This window comes from Corvus cornix, chromosome 1A (genome assembly GCF_000738735.6).
Source record: "Corvus cornix cornix isolate S_Up_H32 chromosome 1A, ASM73873v5, whole genome shotgun sequence".
Classification (NCBI taxonomy): Eukaryota; Metazoa; Chordata; class Aves; order Passeriformes; family Corvidae; genus Corvus; species Corvus cornix.
The window spans coordinates 12,567,441-12,586,772 of record NC_047057.1 but is presented as its reverse complement, the minus strand read 5'-3'; the positions used below and the strand labels follow the sequence as shown (position 1 = coordinate 12,586,772).

The window sequence follows — 19,332 nt, the reverse complement described above, 5'->3', positions numbered from 1 at the left end:
TCTGGTTGTCTCCTGGTACAGGGGTTTGACTTTACCTACCAAACTTTTCCATTTGTTCTGATGCCTCCTACTTCTGCTGTTCTACCCCTCCATTCTATGCTCCCAAACTCCACTTGGAGCTTTGATAACTTGCAGCTTGCCCGGCTTATGCTGGAGCTGAGAGTGGGTCTGCAGACAACACCAAGCTGAGTGGTACACTTGGCACGTCTGAGGGATGGGATGTGATGGAGAGGGACATGGACAAGCTCCAGAAGTGGGCCCATGGCAGCCTCCTGAGTTTCAACAAGGCCAAGTGCAGGGTCCCAGTGACAGGCCAAGGGATGATGGTTTAAAGCTGGAAGAGAGCAGGTTAGATCAGGTATTGGGAAGAAATTCTTTACTGTGAGGGTGGTGAGGCACTGGAACAGGTTGCCCAGAGAAGCTGTGGATGCCCCTGGATCCCTGGAAGAGTTCAAGGCCAGGCTGGATGGGCTTTGAGCAGCCTGCTCTGGTGCAAGGGGTCCCTGCCCATGGAAGGGGGTTGGAACTGGGTGATCTTTAAGGTCACTTTGAACCCAAACCATTCTATGGTTCTATGGTTCTTTGAGAGGGTAAATAGAAATGAGTGTCTGTCCTATCTGGGAAATGCAGAAGCCTTTCCCTAGGAAGTGTGGGGCTCCATAGGTCTGGAAAACGCATTTAAAATGTTCAGCAAAGTTCTCATCCGCATTTACAGAGATAAAGCTTATTCTCTTCAGTCTCAGAAATTCAAACAAAACCACAGAAGTTCTCAAACTTTGTCTCAAACTTTATGCAGTGCAAGTTAATGTGGTGATGGTTTCACCTCTTGGATTTTGCCCTGTTTCTGGAGGCACAGGAGCTAACGCATGCACTGGTTTTGTTACCTTGATCTCTAGGAATGCAAATGCAAAGCTGCCTTTAAGGAGCTCCCGAGAACGACGCCCGCAGAGGCTGGTGAGCCCTTAGATGGCAGCACAGAAAAGGACAATATCCATCGTTCCTGGGGCTGCTCCAGGAAAGCCCCTCCACTGCTTTCAGCATCCCCAAGGTATCTTGTGGGTGAAGAATTTTCACATTGCTTCAAGCAAAAGGAATTAAAACCTGTAAAGGAGGATTTTTCATATTATATTAAAGCACATAAAATAAAAATTACCCCCTTCCCCCAAACAGTGATGGCATGTATTAAGCCTGAAGTTCTTTCAGAATTTCTGAATTATTTTATTCCCTATCCTTCTCAAGCATACATGAATTCAGCTATTTGCACTTGACAAAACCAGGAGTCATAATCCATATTGTTATCCCAATTTAAAACCGGTTTGTGGAGGTAAATTCAGCCCCAGCTCCAAACTTTTTGGAGCATCTTCACTCCCAGGCTGTTTTCCCAGGTGACTGAGCTGATGTTCAAACTTGGAGGCTGGTCTCACACTAGTGATCTCAGGAAGTGCTCTGCAGCAACTTTTGGAGCTTTTTCAAAAGGAGAAGAGCTTTGTAGTGTCTTGAAGGCAATTAGAGACCACATCTCCTCTTGGGAGTTGATGAGCATGATGGGCCTGCTTATACTTTTTCCCTGGAGATTTGTCTCTTGCAGAGGCAATACTTCTCTCGTGACTTTGTGAAGTGGAAAAGCTGTGTAACTGCTCGCCGTGGGGTTATGAGACTATCTGAAAGAAAGGAAGGATATATCACTTTACTTTTTAAAATGCAAAAGGCATTTCAGAAGGCAGCACAAAGTAGCACTAAGCAAAAATTTAAGAGAGACAGATGGGTAATAGAAAGCGTCACGGCAGTATCTGCTCACTGCAAGCCTTGGCTTTGTGTTTCCAGCACCATGACACAAACATTACTTGATCTAAAGGGAAGAGGATGGATTTTTCAACTCCGTCTTCTACCTTCTGCAGAATTCCGGGCCTTCTGTGAAAGTCTCTTCTCAAATTATTAATGTAAGCCAATGAGGATCAGAGGCCAAGGAGGAATGGCTGCAAGCATGGCTAATGTGTGCACGTACTGCCAGCTACTCCAACAACAGGCAGAGCCATTCCCTTCTGCACAGAGCTCCTTGGCAAGGAGAAATGTATAAACCTCTTGACTTCAGCACATGGGGGAAAAAAGTGTTGCTTTCTGGCACTACCTCAGAAGCTATTCAGCAGATGGCTGGCTTTTCAATGTGTGAACTAGTCAGGACAAATCTGGGGTGGGTTTTTTATTTATTTTAAACTATCTAGATCTTATTCCACTTCAAATCCTCAGAGAATCAGCTGAAACTACTAAAACTTTTAAATGCTTGAATGACATCAGACTAGCAGAGTGAAAGCAGACAGAAAGCTGCTGCGGCCAGCATTACATTTTCCTCCCTAGAACAGGGAAAGATGGATGGTGCGAGGGAAGCTGATCAGTTGCGCCGATCGAAATGTGTCCGAGCCTGGGAGGTTGGGCGTCATTAGAGCCCAGTCACAATAATTTCTACATCATCTCCAAATGCAGATACTGCTGCATCAGCAGCATGGAGGCAAATCCAGCATCTCTTTGACAAGGAAGTACTTACCTCCTGTTGCTGCAAACTCTGCAATGATGTGGCAGCCCCTGATGGCTCTGGTATACCTTCATGTAATGAAATTAGCGGGTCATCAACCTCTGAGCTTTACTGTGTCATCAAAATCACTTGTTTGGGATTTCCAATCTATTTAGAATTAACTGAAATGCATTGCTTTTAAAAGGAACAGGACTTCAGCATCCTAGAAACCTGGAAGTTCTCTATTTAACCATAATTAACTTATAAATAATTTACACTCTTCTTTCTCTTACTGTAAACCAAGTTTTATACCAAATAGAGTAATCAGGAACTTTATATTTTTGCCCATTTATAGATATGTAGCCAGGTACCAGAGGGTGGAGAGATATTTACCAACAAGGTTCTTATACTAGGAATTTGACCCATGCATACAAATCCCTGCCCTCCTTAAGGGACCAGATTTTACTTGGCCTTGACATACCTGAGGGATCTCTGTAGGTACAGACGTGAAGGAGGTGTCCAGGCTTGTGTTTAGGAGGGCTGTAATCCCAAAACCAGCAGCCCTTACCACAGATGAGCTGGAGAAAAGCACTATCACACTTTATTTTAGTATGCTACAAAAGTCATTGTTGATCTTTATTAGGTACTTTAATACCAAGCATACTTTGAAGTAACAAAAATTATTGTTGTTATTACTTTTTACAGAAAATCAGGTATTTCAACAGTTTTCTTTACAGTTTCTTCACTTAAAAAGAAATTAGAATTGACAAGTTACAATGGAGTGGGATGGGAAAGTGGTAACATTTAAAAAGATAAAACATGCTATTCTTACAGAGCCAACATTTAATGATGTACATCCTGGTACATCTCTCCTTCTGACTGTATACAAAGGGTTCATATTCACTGAGCTGCCCTGACAGGGTTGCGATGTCTTGTGATGAAACTTTTTGTTTCTGTATTTACAAAGGGCTTTTACATTGCACCATCACCATGATGCTAAACAAAATAAGACAGAGAAACCCTGTTTTGGTGATTTCTGTTGCAGCAAAAGTGCCATGACTGCAATCATGTGGGATAGAGGTAAACTCAAGGAGCGTATGAAGATGGTGATACGAGAGCACATCCAGCAAAGAAACCCTTCCACAGGCTTTGAGGTGCGAGTGTGGTTGTGAGCCAACAAAAGCAGAGAATGAGCATGGGCTTCACTGAGACACCACTTAACAGGGACTCCTGACTGCATCTGGCCCCTGAGGATGTGCATTTTCCAGCTGACACTGGTTGGACTAACCACAGATTTAAAAACCTGCCTGATGTGGGCCCTTAAATGAGTTTATGCTGCTTCATGTGTGAACTACTTGATTTTTACCTTCCATCCCTTTTGGGTCAATAGCAGGTACTGGGAAGATGTTTATGGTGGTTGACTGATTTGGGTGGGGTTTTTGACCACCTAGTGCTGGCCTGTTAGAAGTCAGGAGAATTTCCTACATACAGTTACAAGAGCAGTTTTGGATTAAAAAAAAGGGGTTGTTTATTTTTTTAAATGCTGCCCAGGTTCACAAATCAATTTACTTGGCTGCCATCCACATCAGTATTCAGTCTCTAAGACAAGCAGTGCCACAGTGGTACCTTGTTAGATAGAAAGGTTGTCTAATTCCCTGTATTTGTTTATTGGCAGTTTGCTTAAAGATAATTTTTCATTCAAAAGTAAAATAAATTTTTTGAGATTCATGCACTAAATTCTGAAATAATTTGTGTTGTAGAGTCAATAGTTAAAAAGCAGTTTTAATTCATGTTTACCTCATGTCTTCAGCATTTTGCATTATTTGGGATCAACACTAGCAATTGATTATTATTTCAGCCATTTCCCCTGAAAGCCAAAGAACAAAGCAACAGGCTTAAAAAGCCCTGAAGAAACCAGCATCGCAGTGCTCATTTTGGGCTGGATTCATCTGTGATACACAGGAGAACCTAGAGACATGTAGGGAGCAACGTGCTGATGGCCGCTCCTGAGCCAGGACAGACGTGTGCCTCGGTGGGAGTGTTAGAGAGGAGCAGAGAGGGGGTCCCTGCCTCGCTCTGTTGCTCTGTGCCTGGTGCTTGGCATCCAGGCCTTTCACTAAGAGCTCTTTCTTCATACTCTGTGCCTACTCCTCTTTTACTTCTCAGTGGCTTCTGGAACTGAGAGTGCCCTTTGGGACCTGAGGAGGGAATCACTTTCCCACCAGCACCCCAGGGCTATTTGCATCCAGCCCTCACATGGCTATTTACAATATATATTTGCCTACTAGTCTCTTATTTTTTGTATTGAGTTTAAACTCAAGGGTTTACTGAGTTGTATTGAGCTTAAACTTAAGGCCAGAAGGTCTCATTTTATCTGATTGGCATGGGCCAGAGAGTGTCACTCAGCAGTTGCATGGAAGAACAGGGAAAAGGAATGCCCTTGAAGTGAGCAGCTGTGTGTTACATTTAAGGGGTAAATTACTTTCTCCTATTAAAAAAGAAATCAAGGGCTTTTATTTTGTCACTTCAAATACAAACAATTCTATGCATCTTGGGAAATTATAGCATTATGATATTCAGTCAGACATACCTTATAGTATATATGCTTCATAGAACTAGAATATAGGTCAGAAATAATTTTTGAGTCTTAAGTTTGTTACAGACATATTAATTGGAACACATATGCAGTAAAAATTGAGAAGCTTTACAGTTTTAGTCAACTTATTATACAGTGAAGAAAATGAAGTGCAGCAATGTAGCAGTAAAAGTTATGCTTTTTTCACTAGGTAATGGAAACATTCAGAGTCTATAAATGCTAATTTAAGAGAGATGTCCTAACAGCTTCTCGGCTACTGGGATAGGAATTGTCTGAAGCTAACTGCCTCTCTACTGTGAAAGGTTTTAAAGCTTTTTGCTTTCCGTCCGAATAAAAAAATGACATTTACAAACCTCTTCAACGCATATATATTACATATGTTTATCTAGCAACAACTACACCCCTTTTAATTTATTCCCCAAATGTGACTTTTCATGCATGTCTTCTGGATGCTGTATTCCGCAACAGTTTCTAATGAGCTGGTGTGTAATCCATGATTGCATTTCTCTTCTGAAATCACTTCCATGTCTGGCTGATCTATGTTTAGAAGGTGGTGCTTATCCATCAGGCATTTTTGCACTTGTCAGCATTCTTCTCTGTTGAAGGCCCTTTCCCAAGCTTCTTCCCATTTTAATGTTGATGTACAAAAGCTGTTATTCATTTGTTTTGTGCTCATTCTAGTGAGGATTGGCTTAGTAGGACTGTGCAAAACAGAGAAAAGAGAGAAGCTGGTTTACTGCCAGCAAACATAAAGATGTTCACACTGTGCTTAGCTCAAGCTCAAGCCTCTGACCAATATTCTAATGCACTTCATTATACGCAACTCCATTTATCACAAAAAGTGAAAAATTTAATCTGCAGATAGGATTTGTAATCTGAAATTCTCAAAAATAATTGTTCATCAGCTAATTGACAAAGGAAGTCAAAATAATGATATTATTTCATTTAAAGTTTGAGCAATATGGAAACGAAGATACAATGCGTATGGGGCATGAATGTCATTTACTAGATGGATACCATTAATTGTGTTAAAATCCTGACATTTCTGTTCCGTATCAATGAATTCTTTCCCTCCCCTGAGGACACAATCCACATTTCGAAACATGATAAAATAATAACCTTGTGTTAAATTTCAAATGAGAACAGAGGTGTGGAGGTGTTTTCAAATCAAACTCTCCCTTGAAAACTAATTCTCACTGCCCAGTTTCCGTGTACTTAAGCAGATTTGCACACGGGGCGAGGGGACAGGGGCTGCGCTGGCACTGGGAAGCAGGGTGACAAAGGCTCCCCCTCCTCGCTGGAGGTGACAGCCCCCGAGCTGGTGCTGCAGGGGGCAGCCACTGGAACAGGGGCTCAGTGAGGAAATCTATTTGCAAAGGTAAAAACCTGGGTGCCCCAGCATTTGGCAGTGAACAGAAGGTTCTTGCACCAAATGGACTCTGCCAATTCACCATTAGCTAAACTCTCCCAGACCCCTGAGACCAAACCATGAAGTTGTTTATCAGGCAGCCTCCTCACTGCCTCCCGGGAAAGGGTCACTGCTCAGGGGGTCCTACAAGGCCACAGCCTGGGGGAGAGGACAGCCACTGTCATCACAACCCCACTTCCTTTGTCATAACACAGGGGCCTCTGCAGGAGACTGCTGGAATGCAGAACTAGGGGGGAATCACTATTTTTGTGGCAACAAAAGAAAAAGAATGAATTTCATTGTGAAATGAAAGGAAACAAAGAATTTCAGAACTAGAAACGCTTAAAAATGTTACTGTAAGGAGACTGAAATATTTCATTTCCTCCCCCCATATTACATAGAGCAGTCACCTTTTCCTATTCCCTCAAATTTCCTACACCCCTTGACTCTTGTGGTCACCTTGGCCTGCAGCTAATTCACCCACAGACCCAGAGAGTTTGGTGCCCCAGGGCAGGATACCCAGACCCCAGAGCTTGGGATGGTGGTACATGAACAAGTGAGCCTGGTGGTGGCAAACCCTTCTGCCATGGACCTTGGATGCCTGCTTCCCCATCAACTTACAATAAACTGACATTTTTCAAGCAAAGTTTATTTTGGAGGAAAATTTCTGACTTGCTCAGCATGTATCTACAGTCCAGATTTATTTTACAAGACACTTTTAATTGATGTTGCCGAGACTAGAAAGTAGCAAATAAGTATGCAAGAAGCATAAGGTGGAGTAGGGAGGGCACTGAAAAAGAAAAATGGGTCAGTTTTGCTTGTGTTAAAAAATTAATATGAAATATAATCTTGTGGTAGAAACATTTTTATGATGTGAGTATGTAATGGATTGGTACTTTCCAATTGCAAAAGAAAACTTGCCATTGATACCTCCATGAGCCTTCTTTCACCCTTTAGAACAAAAATGAAGGATAAAGTATGGATGAGAAATGGACATACTTGTGATAAATAACATCTATTTAAAATGGTCTGAGTCTGGAATTTTGGTGTATTTTTAAAATGTGGTTACTAATGTTATTAATAAGGTAATTAGTAATATAGGTAAACAACACTACTAAATAAAGAGAATGAAAACATGCCTGAGACTAATCTGTTTATTTGTGAAGTGAGATAAGGGGGTTTGTGAGCCTCTTGAACAATCTATATTTGGTGAAACTGAAATCTGGAGAAAGATAATGTTGCATGGTGAGGAGCATGTGTCCTGATACTCCTAGGAACAATCAAAGCTTAATAGAACTGAATGAGCCTTTTCTTTCAATTATTTTTAATCACAATTTCATGTACCTGTGTTATTCAAATGCCTAACATTGCTTATTGGATTCCCAGCAGCACTCGGTGTTTCAGCAGTAACATACTAAGACCTTTATTAATTTTTTGGACAAATTTTCCACACAGGTGTTATACACATGAAAGTGAAATTTAATAAATGCCAGAGGTGCCTAGTTACAAGACATAAGTAAGTCATTCACGTGCAACATCCTTCAGTCTGTTTTGTATCACACTATAGGCTTTTGACTCCTTGAAGTTTGTTTTCTTAGAGCTACTTACAGTGCTGTTGCCTAGAAATCAATTAATGAAAGCAGTCTTCATGGAAGCTGTATTACCCAACCACCCAGGAGCTCTGCTGTTAAGTTCCCTATTTAAAGTCTTTAAAGGCTTTCTGTTAGGCTGACCTCACCACAACAGAGTTATTACTCATAATTGACACATTCAGTTAGGGCAATCACTTCTGTTGACTGCAGAGCTGGGGTACAGTCAGCCTGGAGGGATTTACAGCATTTTAGTGTTCATGTGCATTTCAGAAAGAGGACACTGAGGTTTGTTTGTGGTAAAGATGAATCACAGGGAGATTTCCAGGTTGCTTCCAGACAAGGTATAAAAGACATACTGAATTTCAGATGGTTCCTTCCATGCTGTTACTGTAAAGTCAGCAAAATGAATAGTAAATATAGAGAGAAAGGCAGACCTTCTAGATCTGGGTATATATTATCTCAGACAACCTTAAGACTTTATACCCCTAATTGCCACCAGACATATTTAAATTATCTTCTTTGCCATGTATTTGACTGGCATCTAGAAAATAACACCTTTCCAAGTGTTAACCTTTTATTGCTGACTCCAAACACACACAACTGCTGTGCTAAAGAGCAACTGGCATTCATGGTCACACCAAAATTGGTACCGTTACGAAACCACATCAGCTGGCAGAAGGCCATGGACTAATGAAGCACCAGAGATCTCCTCCCAGTACCTCCACAGAATTCTTCCAGCCTAAACAGCAACATCATCTGCTGAATGCTGGCACTGTGTTTAGTGTATGGAGGGAGATGAAGGATGAGAGAAACATTGATGATGAAGCCCTGCAATTGAAAATAAACATGCTGAGGCACCTTGGATAACACTGCTGCGTGGGCCGTAGGCCAAAAAAAATTGGACATGTTCAGTTTTAATGAGGTGCTTGGAATTCTCACCTTTCTGCTTATAGAACCACAGAATCATAAAGGTTGGAAAGGACCCCTAAGATCATCAATTCCAACCGTTAATGTTAGTGTAGCACTACCATGTTCACTGCCAAACCATAACCCCACGTGCCACACCCACACACCTTTTGAACACCTCCAGGGACAGTGAATCCAAGACTTCCCTGGGCAGTGTGTTCCAGTGCCTGACAACTCCTTTGGTGAAGAAGTTTTTCCTAATATCCAACCTAAACCTCCCCTGGTGCAACTCAAGACCATTTCCTCTCATCCTGTCACTTGTTACTTGGGAGACGAGACCAACCCGCACCTGGCTACAATCTCCTTTCTTGGAGTTATAGAGCATGATAAGGTCTCCCCTGATCCCCCTTTTCCCCAGGCTAAACAACCCCAGCTCCCTCAGCTGCTCCTCATAGGACTTGTGCTCTGGGCCCTTCACCAGCTCTGTTGCCCTTTTTGGACTTATTGATCTGGGTCAACTCCTCATAACCACAAGATAGATGGTTTTGTTGCTTACATCAGGGGTGGTGGAATGCCACATGTGTTAAAACTCCACTTGTAGCCACTGTAGCCCAAAATTCAAACAGCAATATGTATTCATGGCCTGGACAATATCCCGATGTGTCTAATTAAAAAGCATGAAAGGCAGATAGACGCTCAGACGCACAGAGCAGCCGATGACCCACCATCTCTTATTTCCTTGATAATAAGAGTCTCTTTAAAACACATAAAACATCCAATTTGAGTGGCCTGAGAGAATTATTTTGTTCTTCATGTGATAATAGAGAGGTTTTATGTGCATTCCCATTTCCCTGCCTGCTGTGGGTACCTTTTCCCTCTTGAGCATCCCACCTGAGCATCCTTTGCCCTGGCCTCATGGTGGGGTGCTTATCCATCACCTGGAGAGTGACCCTGGGTAAACTGTGCTCTCAGTAAACAGCCAGGCACCAACTCAGGTCCTCTCCAAGAATCCTGATAATCCAAGCTGAAACTCTAGCATGTGTTTTGGAGAAGCTGTCCACAGATCATCCTGGAAACAGCTGTATGGCCAGGAGGAGAATAAGTGCTCTGCTGCCTACTCCTGCACTGCAGTTGAGACACAGTGAGGAGGGTACAAGGCTACCCTTTGGAGATGGAAAGAAGAATGGACAGAAATTCCCCAACTGTTTTGCTAGCAGCTCTCTTTCAGTGTTTCACTCTTCAGCATCTTCTCAACAAAATGTGATAGATGACCTGTCCACACCAGAGCTGCCCAAGGCATTTCCTCCTCCTCCTCTTGGCAAACCAGCAGGCAGGATCTGGCAACTGCCTTCTCTGCCATCACTCACAGCTATCAAAGACTACCTGAGAGGGCACGGGTTAAAGAGAATGCACAATAAACCTTGAGGAGTTACTAAAACTTTTACAAAATTTTGGGATTGAAATTGTGTGATGGTTTTGTCCATATGGCATTAGAGGAGAAGCTCATCTGAGCAGAAGGTGTGTGAGCTTGCTCTTCTGCTGCAGCACTTCCTTGCAATAAAATAGAATTGAATCACATAAAAACTGACAAGGTTTTTACCAACTCAGTATGCAAGCCCTGTGAAATCAGAGCTGAGTGGAACAGTGGCACTTATTCAATATGCCGGGTGGTATCTTGCTCACCCTGTTAGTGACAGCAGCTGAACTCCTGGGCTTGGCTTGTGGGAAGTGTTTCTAGGACTGTAGGAAATGGTTTCAGGAGCATTCAGGAATTTTCTAAACGTGGTTCAGGTGGTTTTGTTGTTAGAAGGCTCAGTTCATGGCTGCACAAGCACATTTCTAGCATGCAAGAGGATGCTGTGTCTGGGTGCTCCCCTCTGCTGCTTCAGCCCTAACTACCAGTGGGGCTCTGATGGCTGCACCCAGCTTTCTCTGTACTTTGGGGGTGGGGGGCAGCAGGGTAGCCAAGGGCTGTCTGGAATGGTGGGTGGCATGCCAGGATGTCCCCTTCAGGAGGGTGACCTCTCCAGGTTACTCCTCGAAGTTCAGAGATTCCTCACTGCAACAGAACCTTGGTAAGTGGTTAATAGCATGCTAAACTTCGAAATCTTAGCTAAGTGATATAAAGAATTGATTGTGCAAATATAATCTTTCAGACATAAACCACTGAACAAGTCTGGGACTACGACTGGATTCAGCCACACCTACACTTCTCTTTGAGAAGGGATTTAGAATGCAAGGGGTTTCTTTCTGAACCTCATGCCTCAACGACAGGGTCTCTCTGGCAGTTTTGTCTGACCTTGTCCTCTATGTAGTAAATAAACAATCTTGCCATTGAATCTTGTTAAACCATTGTTGCATTTACCATTGAACTTTGTTAAATCACTGTTTTATATCAATAAAGTATACTGTTGCTTCTCTCTTGTATATTGTTGCTGCTCTCATACAAGTGCAGCTGCTTCCATCCATGACAGATGGTTTCAGGGCCACAGGGGTGATGATGGGCTGAACAGGCAGAACGCTGTTTTATTAGACATAGTTTTCAGAGAAGAAACAGAAAAATGTTGAAGGATCCAGTCAAATAAATTTGGCCAGGTTTCCAGCATCGGTGTACAACACACAGCTGGACAGAACTTTGCTGTCAACTTACATGCTGTCATTCACAAGAAAAAACCCAGCACACCATCAGACCTAAAGCTACACTCCTTGAACACTTAACGCACTCAGTGACTGTCCTGCCCTCCCTCAAAGACTCTGGCCAATTCCTGTAGTTTTAAAATCCAATTTAATTTTACATTGGATTTTCCCCCCTTTTTCTGTTGTATGTAATGACTGAAACATGGCAGGATGAAATGGTTGTCAGTTCAGAGGCTGGTTGGTTGCAGGCAGTGTGCTGTGGGGGGAGAATAATGAAATCATCGAATGGTTTGGGTTGGAAGGGACCTGAAAGGTCATCTCATTCCAACCCACTTGCCATGGGCAGGGGCACCTTCCACTTGACCAGACTGCTCAAAGCCCCACCCAACCTGGCCTTGAACACTTCCAGGGACAAGGCATCTCTGGGCAACCTGTTCCAGGGCCTCACCACCCTCACAATAAAGAGTGACATGGCAGGGATACATTATTTTCAGCATTGTTTTCTCCAAACAGAAGTTTTTTGAAGCTATTACAACAATAAGCAAAAGTCTCCAGGACTAAAAGTGGTTGTCAAGAAAAATTGATCAAAAAAAAAGGCATTCAGCAATGAAGTCTGACCACCTTGTGCCAAGATATGAAAGGAGACATGTATTTGGAAATTAAGTCTGGAGCCCAGAGCGGGTTAGGGCAGACTAACCATTTGTGGTCTTGACTTCATGTTGGGGTCCCTCCCCCACCGTGTAGCCCTGGGAGAGGGGCCCTGAGGGCACAGACACGGGGCTTCCCTGCCCCTGCTCAGCCTCGTTCCCATGGGTTGGTTTGTGTTCCCTGCGCGGGCAGAAGGACCCTTGGTCCCGTGACTGGAACAGTTCCTCGGCAGAGCCCCGGCCATGCGGCTGGAGAAATAAACATCTCTGAAACAGCTAGCAAGAATCTGTCCATATATATTTCCTTTCCACGGGACGCCTGGTTTGATATATGCATGTTGCAGGATCCCCACTGCAACAACTTCATGTTCCTGTTTTCTTCCAGATGGAAGCTTTGAGAAAGGTGAGAAGATTTTTTGGGAGGAGAGAGAGAAGATGGAGGTTAGGCCTGGAGATGCATCTCACATAACATCAGCTCTCTTACAGTCAGATATCAGATGTGAGGGTCTAGGAAGTCCTTGGAGAGGTTCAGGGCCCTCCTGGGGAGACTCATTTATTAGGATGGCTCCCAGGATGGATGAGTGATGTTGGCTCCTGTGGGACTGAGACCTGGATGAGACAGGAGGCCTAAATCTGAGATAGACAAAGTGAGGTGTGTGAATCCTGGAGTTATAATTAACCAGGACAAAGTGATTAACTGCATTCATGGACACGAGAAGAGAGAAGCTGTTGCCCATGCATGGAAGATCTCCAGCCTGAAATATCAAAATATTAGGCAGCTTTGGATTAGTTGTTTGTAACAAGCCGTCAGAGACCTTGTCTGAGCACAGCTTGAGGATGGGTATTTTTAGTCCTTTTGGGGTGTGCCACTGTGCTCCAGGACTGCCTTCCCAGGGAGCAAACGGCTTTGCAGGAGCTGGGTTTGAGATTCCAACTACAGCTCAGGAAGGCTCAGTAAGATCAGCTAAACAGCTTAAGGATTGACTAGGCAGGGATGCAAGGAGTGGGCCAGCCTGATGGGAAGGCATGAGCCAAGCTACATATAGCAGTCAGCTTAGCTCTCTTGTCACTGAGATCGTGCCTGGAGGAGCAGGTGAATTTTGAATGCAAATCTTCTGAAATGGGGTTACAGCAGCTTAAAGAAGGCACCTCTTTAGAGCCTGGCAGTTTTCTTATCTCTGAAAGACCCTCCTTCAGCTACTCCTAAATATAGCCAGGTGGCAGTGACAGGCTCTAAAACTCTGGATATGGGCAGGCTTCAAGCTTCCCTGCCACCCTTCCTAGTCCCTGGCTCGGGTGGCTTTCCTCTGGTTTGAATGCAGCTCTAAGAATACAACATATGTGTATTTATTGGTGAGAAAGACAGGAGGAGAGTGACAGGCAGAGGGAAGAGAGAGTTATCCAAGGATGGATCAAGTTGTTGCTGTCATCGCTGTCATCTGCTGGCACCAGTCTGGGCTGGTGGAAACAGGGCTCCCTTGGGTGATGGCTCTGCTAGCCATGCCTCACTACCAACAGCTTTTGGGCTCCTCATCTGGGCAGGTTGGTGCTCATGGCTGTGCCTCCTAGGCAGGCATCACCATCCCTCTGCTACTGTCACACACAGCAAGTGTGCCCTGGACACGGCAGAGGCTGTGTGTCTGCCCAAGGTGAGAACTGGCACACTGAGATGCTGTGATCAAATACTGCTGAACAGTGGGCTGCCTTTTCCTCCATTTCAATATTTGCTTCTGTCAAGAAAAGGAAGATTTTTATCATAATGAACAAACACAGCAAAAAGCCTCCTATTCTTTCTCCTAAAGAGTTTTCTTTTACTGTGGAACATCACAGAAATGCTCCTTCCTCTGGTGGTCCCATTCCAGAAGGCTCATCAATTTGTCTTTTGTACTTGGTGGTGTTTCTGTCAAGTTTGGGATGGGAGTCACGTCTCAAGACAGGTTTGCTGGCATGGGAGATCTAGTATGTTGTTGGAAGGACTGGCAAGAGGCTGAAATGCCTTCATCAATAATGTCTTTCACATGAAGTAGCTTCCTGCTCTGCAGAGTTGTAGGCTCGAGTCAAGCAAAATCAGTCACTTGTTGTTCATCTATTTTTATTTCCTCCATGTGGTTTGCTGCAGTCTTTCTTTGCCCAGATGGTCAAATAAATTGCTGTCACTAAACAGGAGTCTCTGAACAGTGATTCCTAAACTCTTCCTGTTCTTTAACTGTTAAATGAGAAAATGTTTCACCTTCTTTATATTCTGCCCATTTGCTGTAGCTGTTTTTCAGTTTCTCCCCTGGAACCCAGAGGATCTTTAGGTATTTTTGTTTGTTTCTCCAGCCTTCAAGCTGCGTGATCAGACTGCTCAGAAAGGTCTGCATTGTCTGTATTTAAAAACTGTTACAAACTTTGATGTACGTGTTTTCTGGGAGCTCCTCTGAGGATCCAGCCATGTCAGTGAGGTACCTTTACAAGGTTCTGGGCATATTGGCCAGAAAAAGTTTGGGTCGGCATTGTACAATCCTATGCTTTTTTATTTTGTTAATAACATTTTATATCTAGCTTTAGTAGCAGTATATCTTCCAAGAGTTTTCCTGTGATAGACAATGTTAGATGTTGATGTTGGCACGTTTTTGGTTTGGGGAAACAAACATTGCTGCCATTGTTACAAAGCTCTCCTTGTCTGGGCTGGGCTGTCAGGGCAGGCCGGAGGCAGAGCCCAGGGCCAGCGTGGGCTGCGGGGCTGTGAGTGAGCCCCAGCCTGCAAGAGCCACTTCGGTGCCTGCTCAGGCTCCACGCCGGCTTGAGCCTGCTTTTCTGTGAGCAGGGAGAGAGTGGGAGTTCGGTGCTGGGAGAAAGCCAAGATACTGAAGCAGATTCTTGAAGGTGCCAGCCAGGATCTCTGTGTAAGGAAGCTGCTACGATGGGGCTTATTTTAGTGATGTGACAGAAACGGAGCTCTGCTCTTTTTTCAACAGACAGGATTTCTCCAGATGATTTCCCAATTCATATAGTGAGTCTTTCCTCCTAACAGAAACAAAGAGGGCTGTGACAGTTCTCTGGCCATTCCAATATGTTAATATGACATCTCTGTGAATGAAATTTCCTGAAAAAAGATGCTGATTTTTTTATTATAACATAATAACTAAAGCATTGCAAGAAGTTTAAATGTCACAGAAAACATAAGAAAAATATCAATGCTGACAGACCTTAAATGCTGCAGAATAATAAAAACATTTAAACTCTCTCCTTTTTTTGGTGTGAAATGAATTTCCCTGTTCTTTGGCCAGTGCCAAAGCTCTGTGACCTGGGAACATGGCACAAATCCATGCTGTGCAAAGGCACATCCAAGGATTTCCAAAAGTTTTCCAAACTTTCTCTTTGTATGTACTTGTGCTGATGGGAAGAGAAAATTTGATGAATGAATTGGGCTGGGACTGGGAGTGGGGTTGTTGGGGCTCACCATGGAGGGGAAGGGTCCTGCAGCTGCAGGACTTTGTCCAGAGCACCTCTGGGGCAGGGGCTCACCAAGGCAAGGCTGTATTTCCTTCCTCCTGAGACACTCCTCTCTGACTGGTTGGCTGCTGTAATGTTGGTTCTCAACCAAAACCTGCTAATGAGCTGCAAATATTGATCCCATTTCTACCTTCGAGAAAGATACAGGTGCCAATTTACACGTTTATGGGCAACAGGAAGATAACGATCTGGAGCAGCTTTGGTCTGAGATTTCAAAACTGCAGCTTAATGATTAGCTTACCGAGCACAGGAGTGTTAATTAACAGGCTAGATACTCTCTAGGCAAATAGGAAGTATTTAGAACTGTGCATTAGGCCTACAATTGTTTCCAACGGTATGAAATTACATGTTAAACTACTGTAAAAATCTCTGTGGGGTTAGATGATACTCAGCTAGAGGAGAGTCTGGATTTGGGAGTTGGCACAGCCAGGGTCTAGGGAGAGGGAGAGGGTGAGCTTTTTGGTGAGTACCATCTGCCATGAAAACCTGCCTGATACGCAGCAAGGACAGTGTTGAGTGCTCACAGTCTTGAAGGCTTTTCTGCCATCTTCCCTTTCTTGCTCCAAACCCAATTTATGCAGGCTTTGGACAATATATAAGGATTTATTATTGCTATTAATTTATATTAGTCCCTTAAACATTTTCTTGAGTTGCTCTAGAGGTGTGAAGGGCACTCTTGTAAAAGAAAGAGATTCCTTCCCTGAAGAGCTTTGAGCACAGAAGGCAAACTGCAATTAGCAGTGCAGAGAGAAAAAAAAAGCCATCTCAGAGAAGGAAGGGGAGGGCTGTGTTAGGAAATTTCCAGCTGAAAAGCATGCAGAAAGGCAAACTGGTTTGCAGAAGCCCTGAATGACAGGTGTAGTACAATGTCCTCTGGGCCAGAACAGGAAGATAACATCCCAGTATATCCAGCAAGCCCTATAGTCTTAGGCAGGTATCCATGTGGTGCTGTAGATAGTTCACCTTAATTCCTTCTCTGGAAGGATCACACCCCACACAATATAAGATCGACTCCAGGGCTTAGAATTCCTGATGGCTTCTTTCCCCCTCCTGTCCTGCACCTGATTCACACAAACACATGGACAATTTTCCCATTGTTTGGCTATTCCCACCAATGACCGTAAGACAAATCTTGGTAAAATGCACCTTTCAATGTCAGAATGCCACTGTAACAGGAAGAGACAGCAGGGCAGTCTCGAGCATCAACCAACCCCGTACAAAACACTAACAGAAAGGGGGGAAATCTCCAGTCCACCATCTCAAATCAAACGCCAGTTTCACGAGGATTCCTCAAAGGTCAGTCACCAGTTTCTCAGAGACAGCAATAATTCAGAACAACCTATTAGATAAAGAAGATACTGATATAGATTTGCTCAGAAATGAAGCTCATCTGTAAAAAGGGAGGCAGCTTAGACAAAGGAAACAAGTCTGTTCCAGTTGCGTCCCCACAGCTGCATTTGCGGCAACACTCCCTGGGGAGCCTTTTTCTCCACCTACAGCCTTAGTGAAGGGGGGGTTAATGCCCTATCCTGCTGTGGAGCTCTAGAAAAGCTCCAATAAAAGCTTCCACCCACCCACACCCTAAACAAGTAATATCTGTCCATCCTTCCCTTTCATTTTGGTCCATCAGGGTATGGCCAGGTCAGCAGTGGGGGCATAGGAGACCCTGTGTGTACCCTTGGTGCTGGGCTGCTCAGGGACCAGTGCCACTGCCGCTGGCCCTGCTGGGGCTGCCAGGGCTGAGGGTCCTGCCGATGCCCCCTCTCCTCCAAGAGACCCTGGCAGTGTCGACTTTCCAGTGCAGGTGCTGCCTGTGTTTGGTATCTGGCACTGAGACACCTCCTCGGTGCTTAAATAATAACGATGGATTTCTGCTCTGGAGTGATAGCTTGTGCTGCGCAGCTGGGTTAATGTGTGTCAGCTGTCATCGTCCCTGTCAGCCGCTGCTGTCACTGAGCAGCAGATAAGTAAATCTGTGATGATGCATATCCCAGAGAGAGCAGGGATTAAATATTTCGTCGCCTCAGACACTGAAACATCTCCTAATTTGGTGTCCTTTTCCAGCGGTCACATCCTCTCGGATCGCCCAGCCCTGGGGAGAGCAGAGGCTGCCTGGGTTTCAGAGACCACGGGGCCAGGCATTGCTGGTGGCAAAGTCCCTGCAGGCAGGGCGAGCCAAGCTGCTGTGCCAGTCTTGGCACATTTAAAAATAAGCAGAAACTCAAGGAAAAAGAAAATCCTCCTTTTTTCCCAATGGGCATGATAAGGCAGTTGAGCCTCTGTTGTACAGACCAGGGACAAGTGGCCTAGTGCCCACCTTGGGCTGTCTCTGGGACACGCTGCTGAGCACCATGGACTGAGCATCTGCTGTGTATGGTGGCTCACTCCACTTGGGCAGCACTGTGGAAAGCATCAGCAGTGGTTGTAGTTAGGTAAATGTGCTTGTTTCATGGTGTTCCCAAAGTGATGGGTCACTGAACCCTGGAGATGAGCTTGGTGGTCATTCCCACAGCCCTTACATCACCACGTGTCCATCCTCTTCCTTCTCTGTGGTGATATTCAAAGCCCTTTGCTAGCAAAGTCTCATATTATCGCTTACTTGGAGACAGGAAAAAAAGCTACAATTCAGATTTCTTCATATTTTTGGACTTTTCTGCTGTTGCCCATAGGAACTTTATATTGAAGTAATTTTCAGTGCAAAATACCGATTTGTTGACACTGAAATTTTCTCAGATGCTTCTTTTTTTTAACACATGAAAGGAGCTATATGTGGAAAATGAAAGAAAATGCTCTGATAAACAAGACCTTGGCTACTTTTAGACTAACTACCTACAGACACAAATAAAAATGAAAATGTCTCCTTTTTTTTTTCACACTGGAAGAGAAGGAAGACCCATCCTGTTAGTGCTGCTCATGAAATAAAGTCCTCGTTTTCCAGAAAGACTTAATGAACCATAAACCTTCAAAAACCAGGAAGACGTATGAACATGAGTTCCGAAAAGCCTGATTTCTTTCTTATTTCCTGAGAGCTAGTGGTTTTCTTTGCAATTTTGAGGAACAGAAGGTTGGTTTTTTGTTTGGTTTTGTTAGCATCTTTGTTTGTTTGTTTGTTTTTTAAGCTGAGATTCAAGTACAACACGTGACTCAGAATTGGAACTTGGAAAAGAGAAAGCATGAGCAGTTGTGACACTTCTAAACCTGTAGGTACTTCCACAGGCATTTCATCTTCATCCCTTCCTTGTCTTCATATGAACTAATCTCTTTATCTGGACAACAGATAGAGTGTATCTTCCATTTGGGTATGTTCCCCTATAGGTCTGTGATTGCACTGACTCTGGGACCAGTAGCTGGACCTCAGCAGGAAACAAACTGAGGTTTTGCAGGTGGATCTTTCTGCTTCCCTGTTATGTAAGGTCCCCAAATCAGTATTCATCTGTGCACTGTGAAGTAGCAGCATTTCTGCTTCTTTTTGATTTTTTTTTCATGTGGGGAAAGTATAGTTTCTTCTGGCTTCTTACATAAAAATAGAAGATTTTATG

The 19,332-nt window shown here is 43.9% G+C and overlaps 1 protein-coding gene across 1 annotated transcript in view; it reads right to left on the bottom strand.

The window, feature by feature from the left end:
* Window positions 1–3,124: 3,124 nt before the first annotated feature.
* The window catches only part of LHFPL3 (LHFPL tetraspan subfamily member 3), a 246,720-nt gene continuing 230,512 nt past the window's right edge, over window positions 3,125–19,332 (bottom strand). The window contains exon 3 of the mRNA XM_039571296.1: window positions 3,125–5,806. Coding sequence (XP_039427230.1) covers window positions 5,778–5,806 — 29 coding nt within the window. The 3' untranslated portion in view covers window positions 3,125–5,777. The remainder of the gene's footprint in view (window positions 5,807–19,332) is intronic.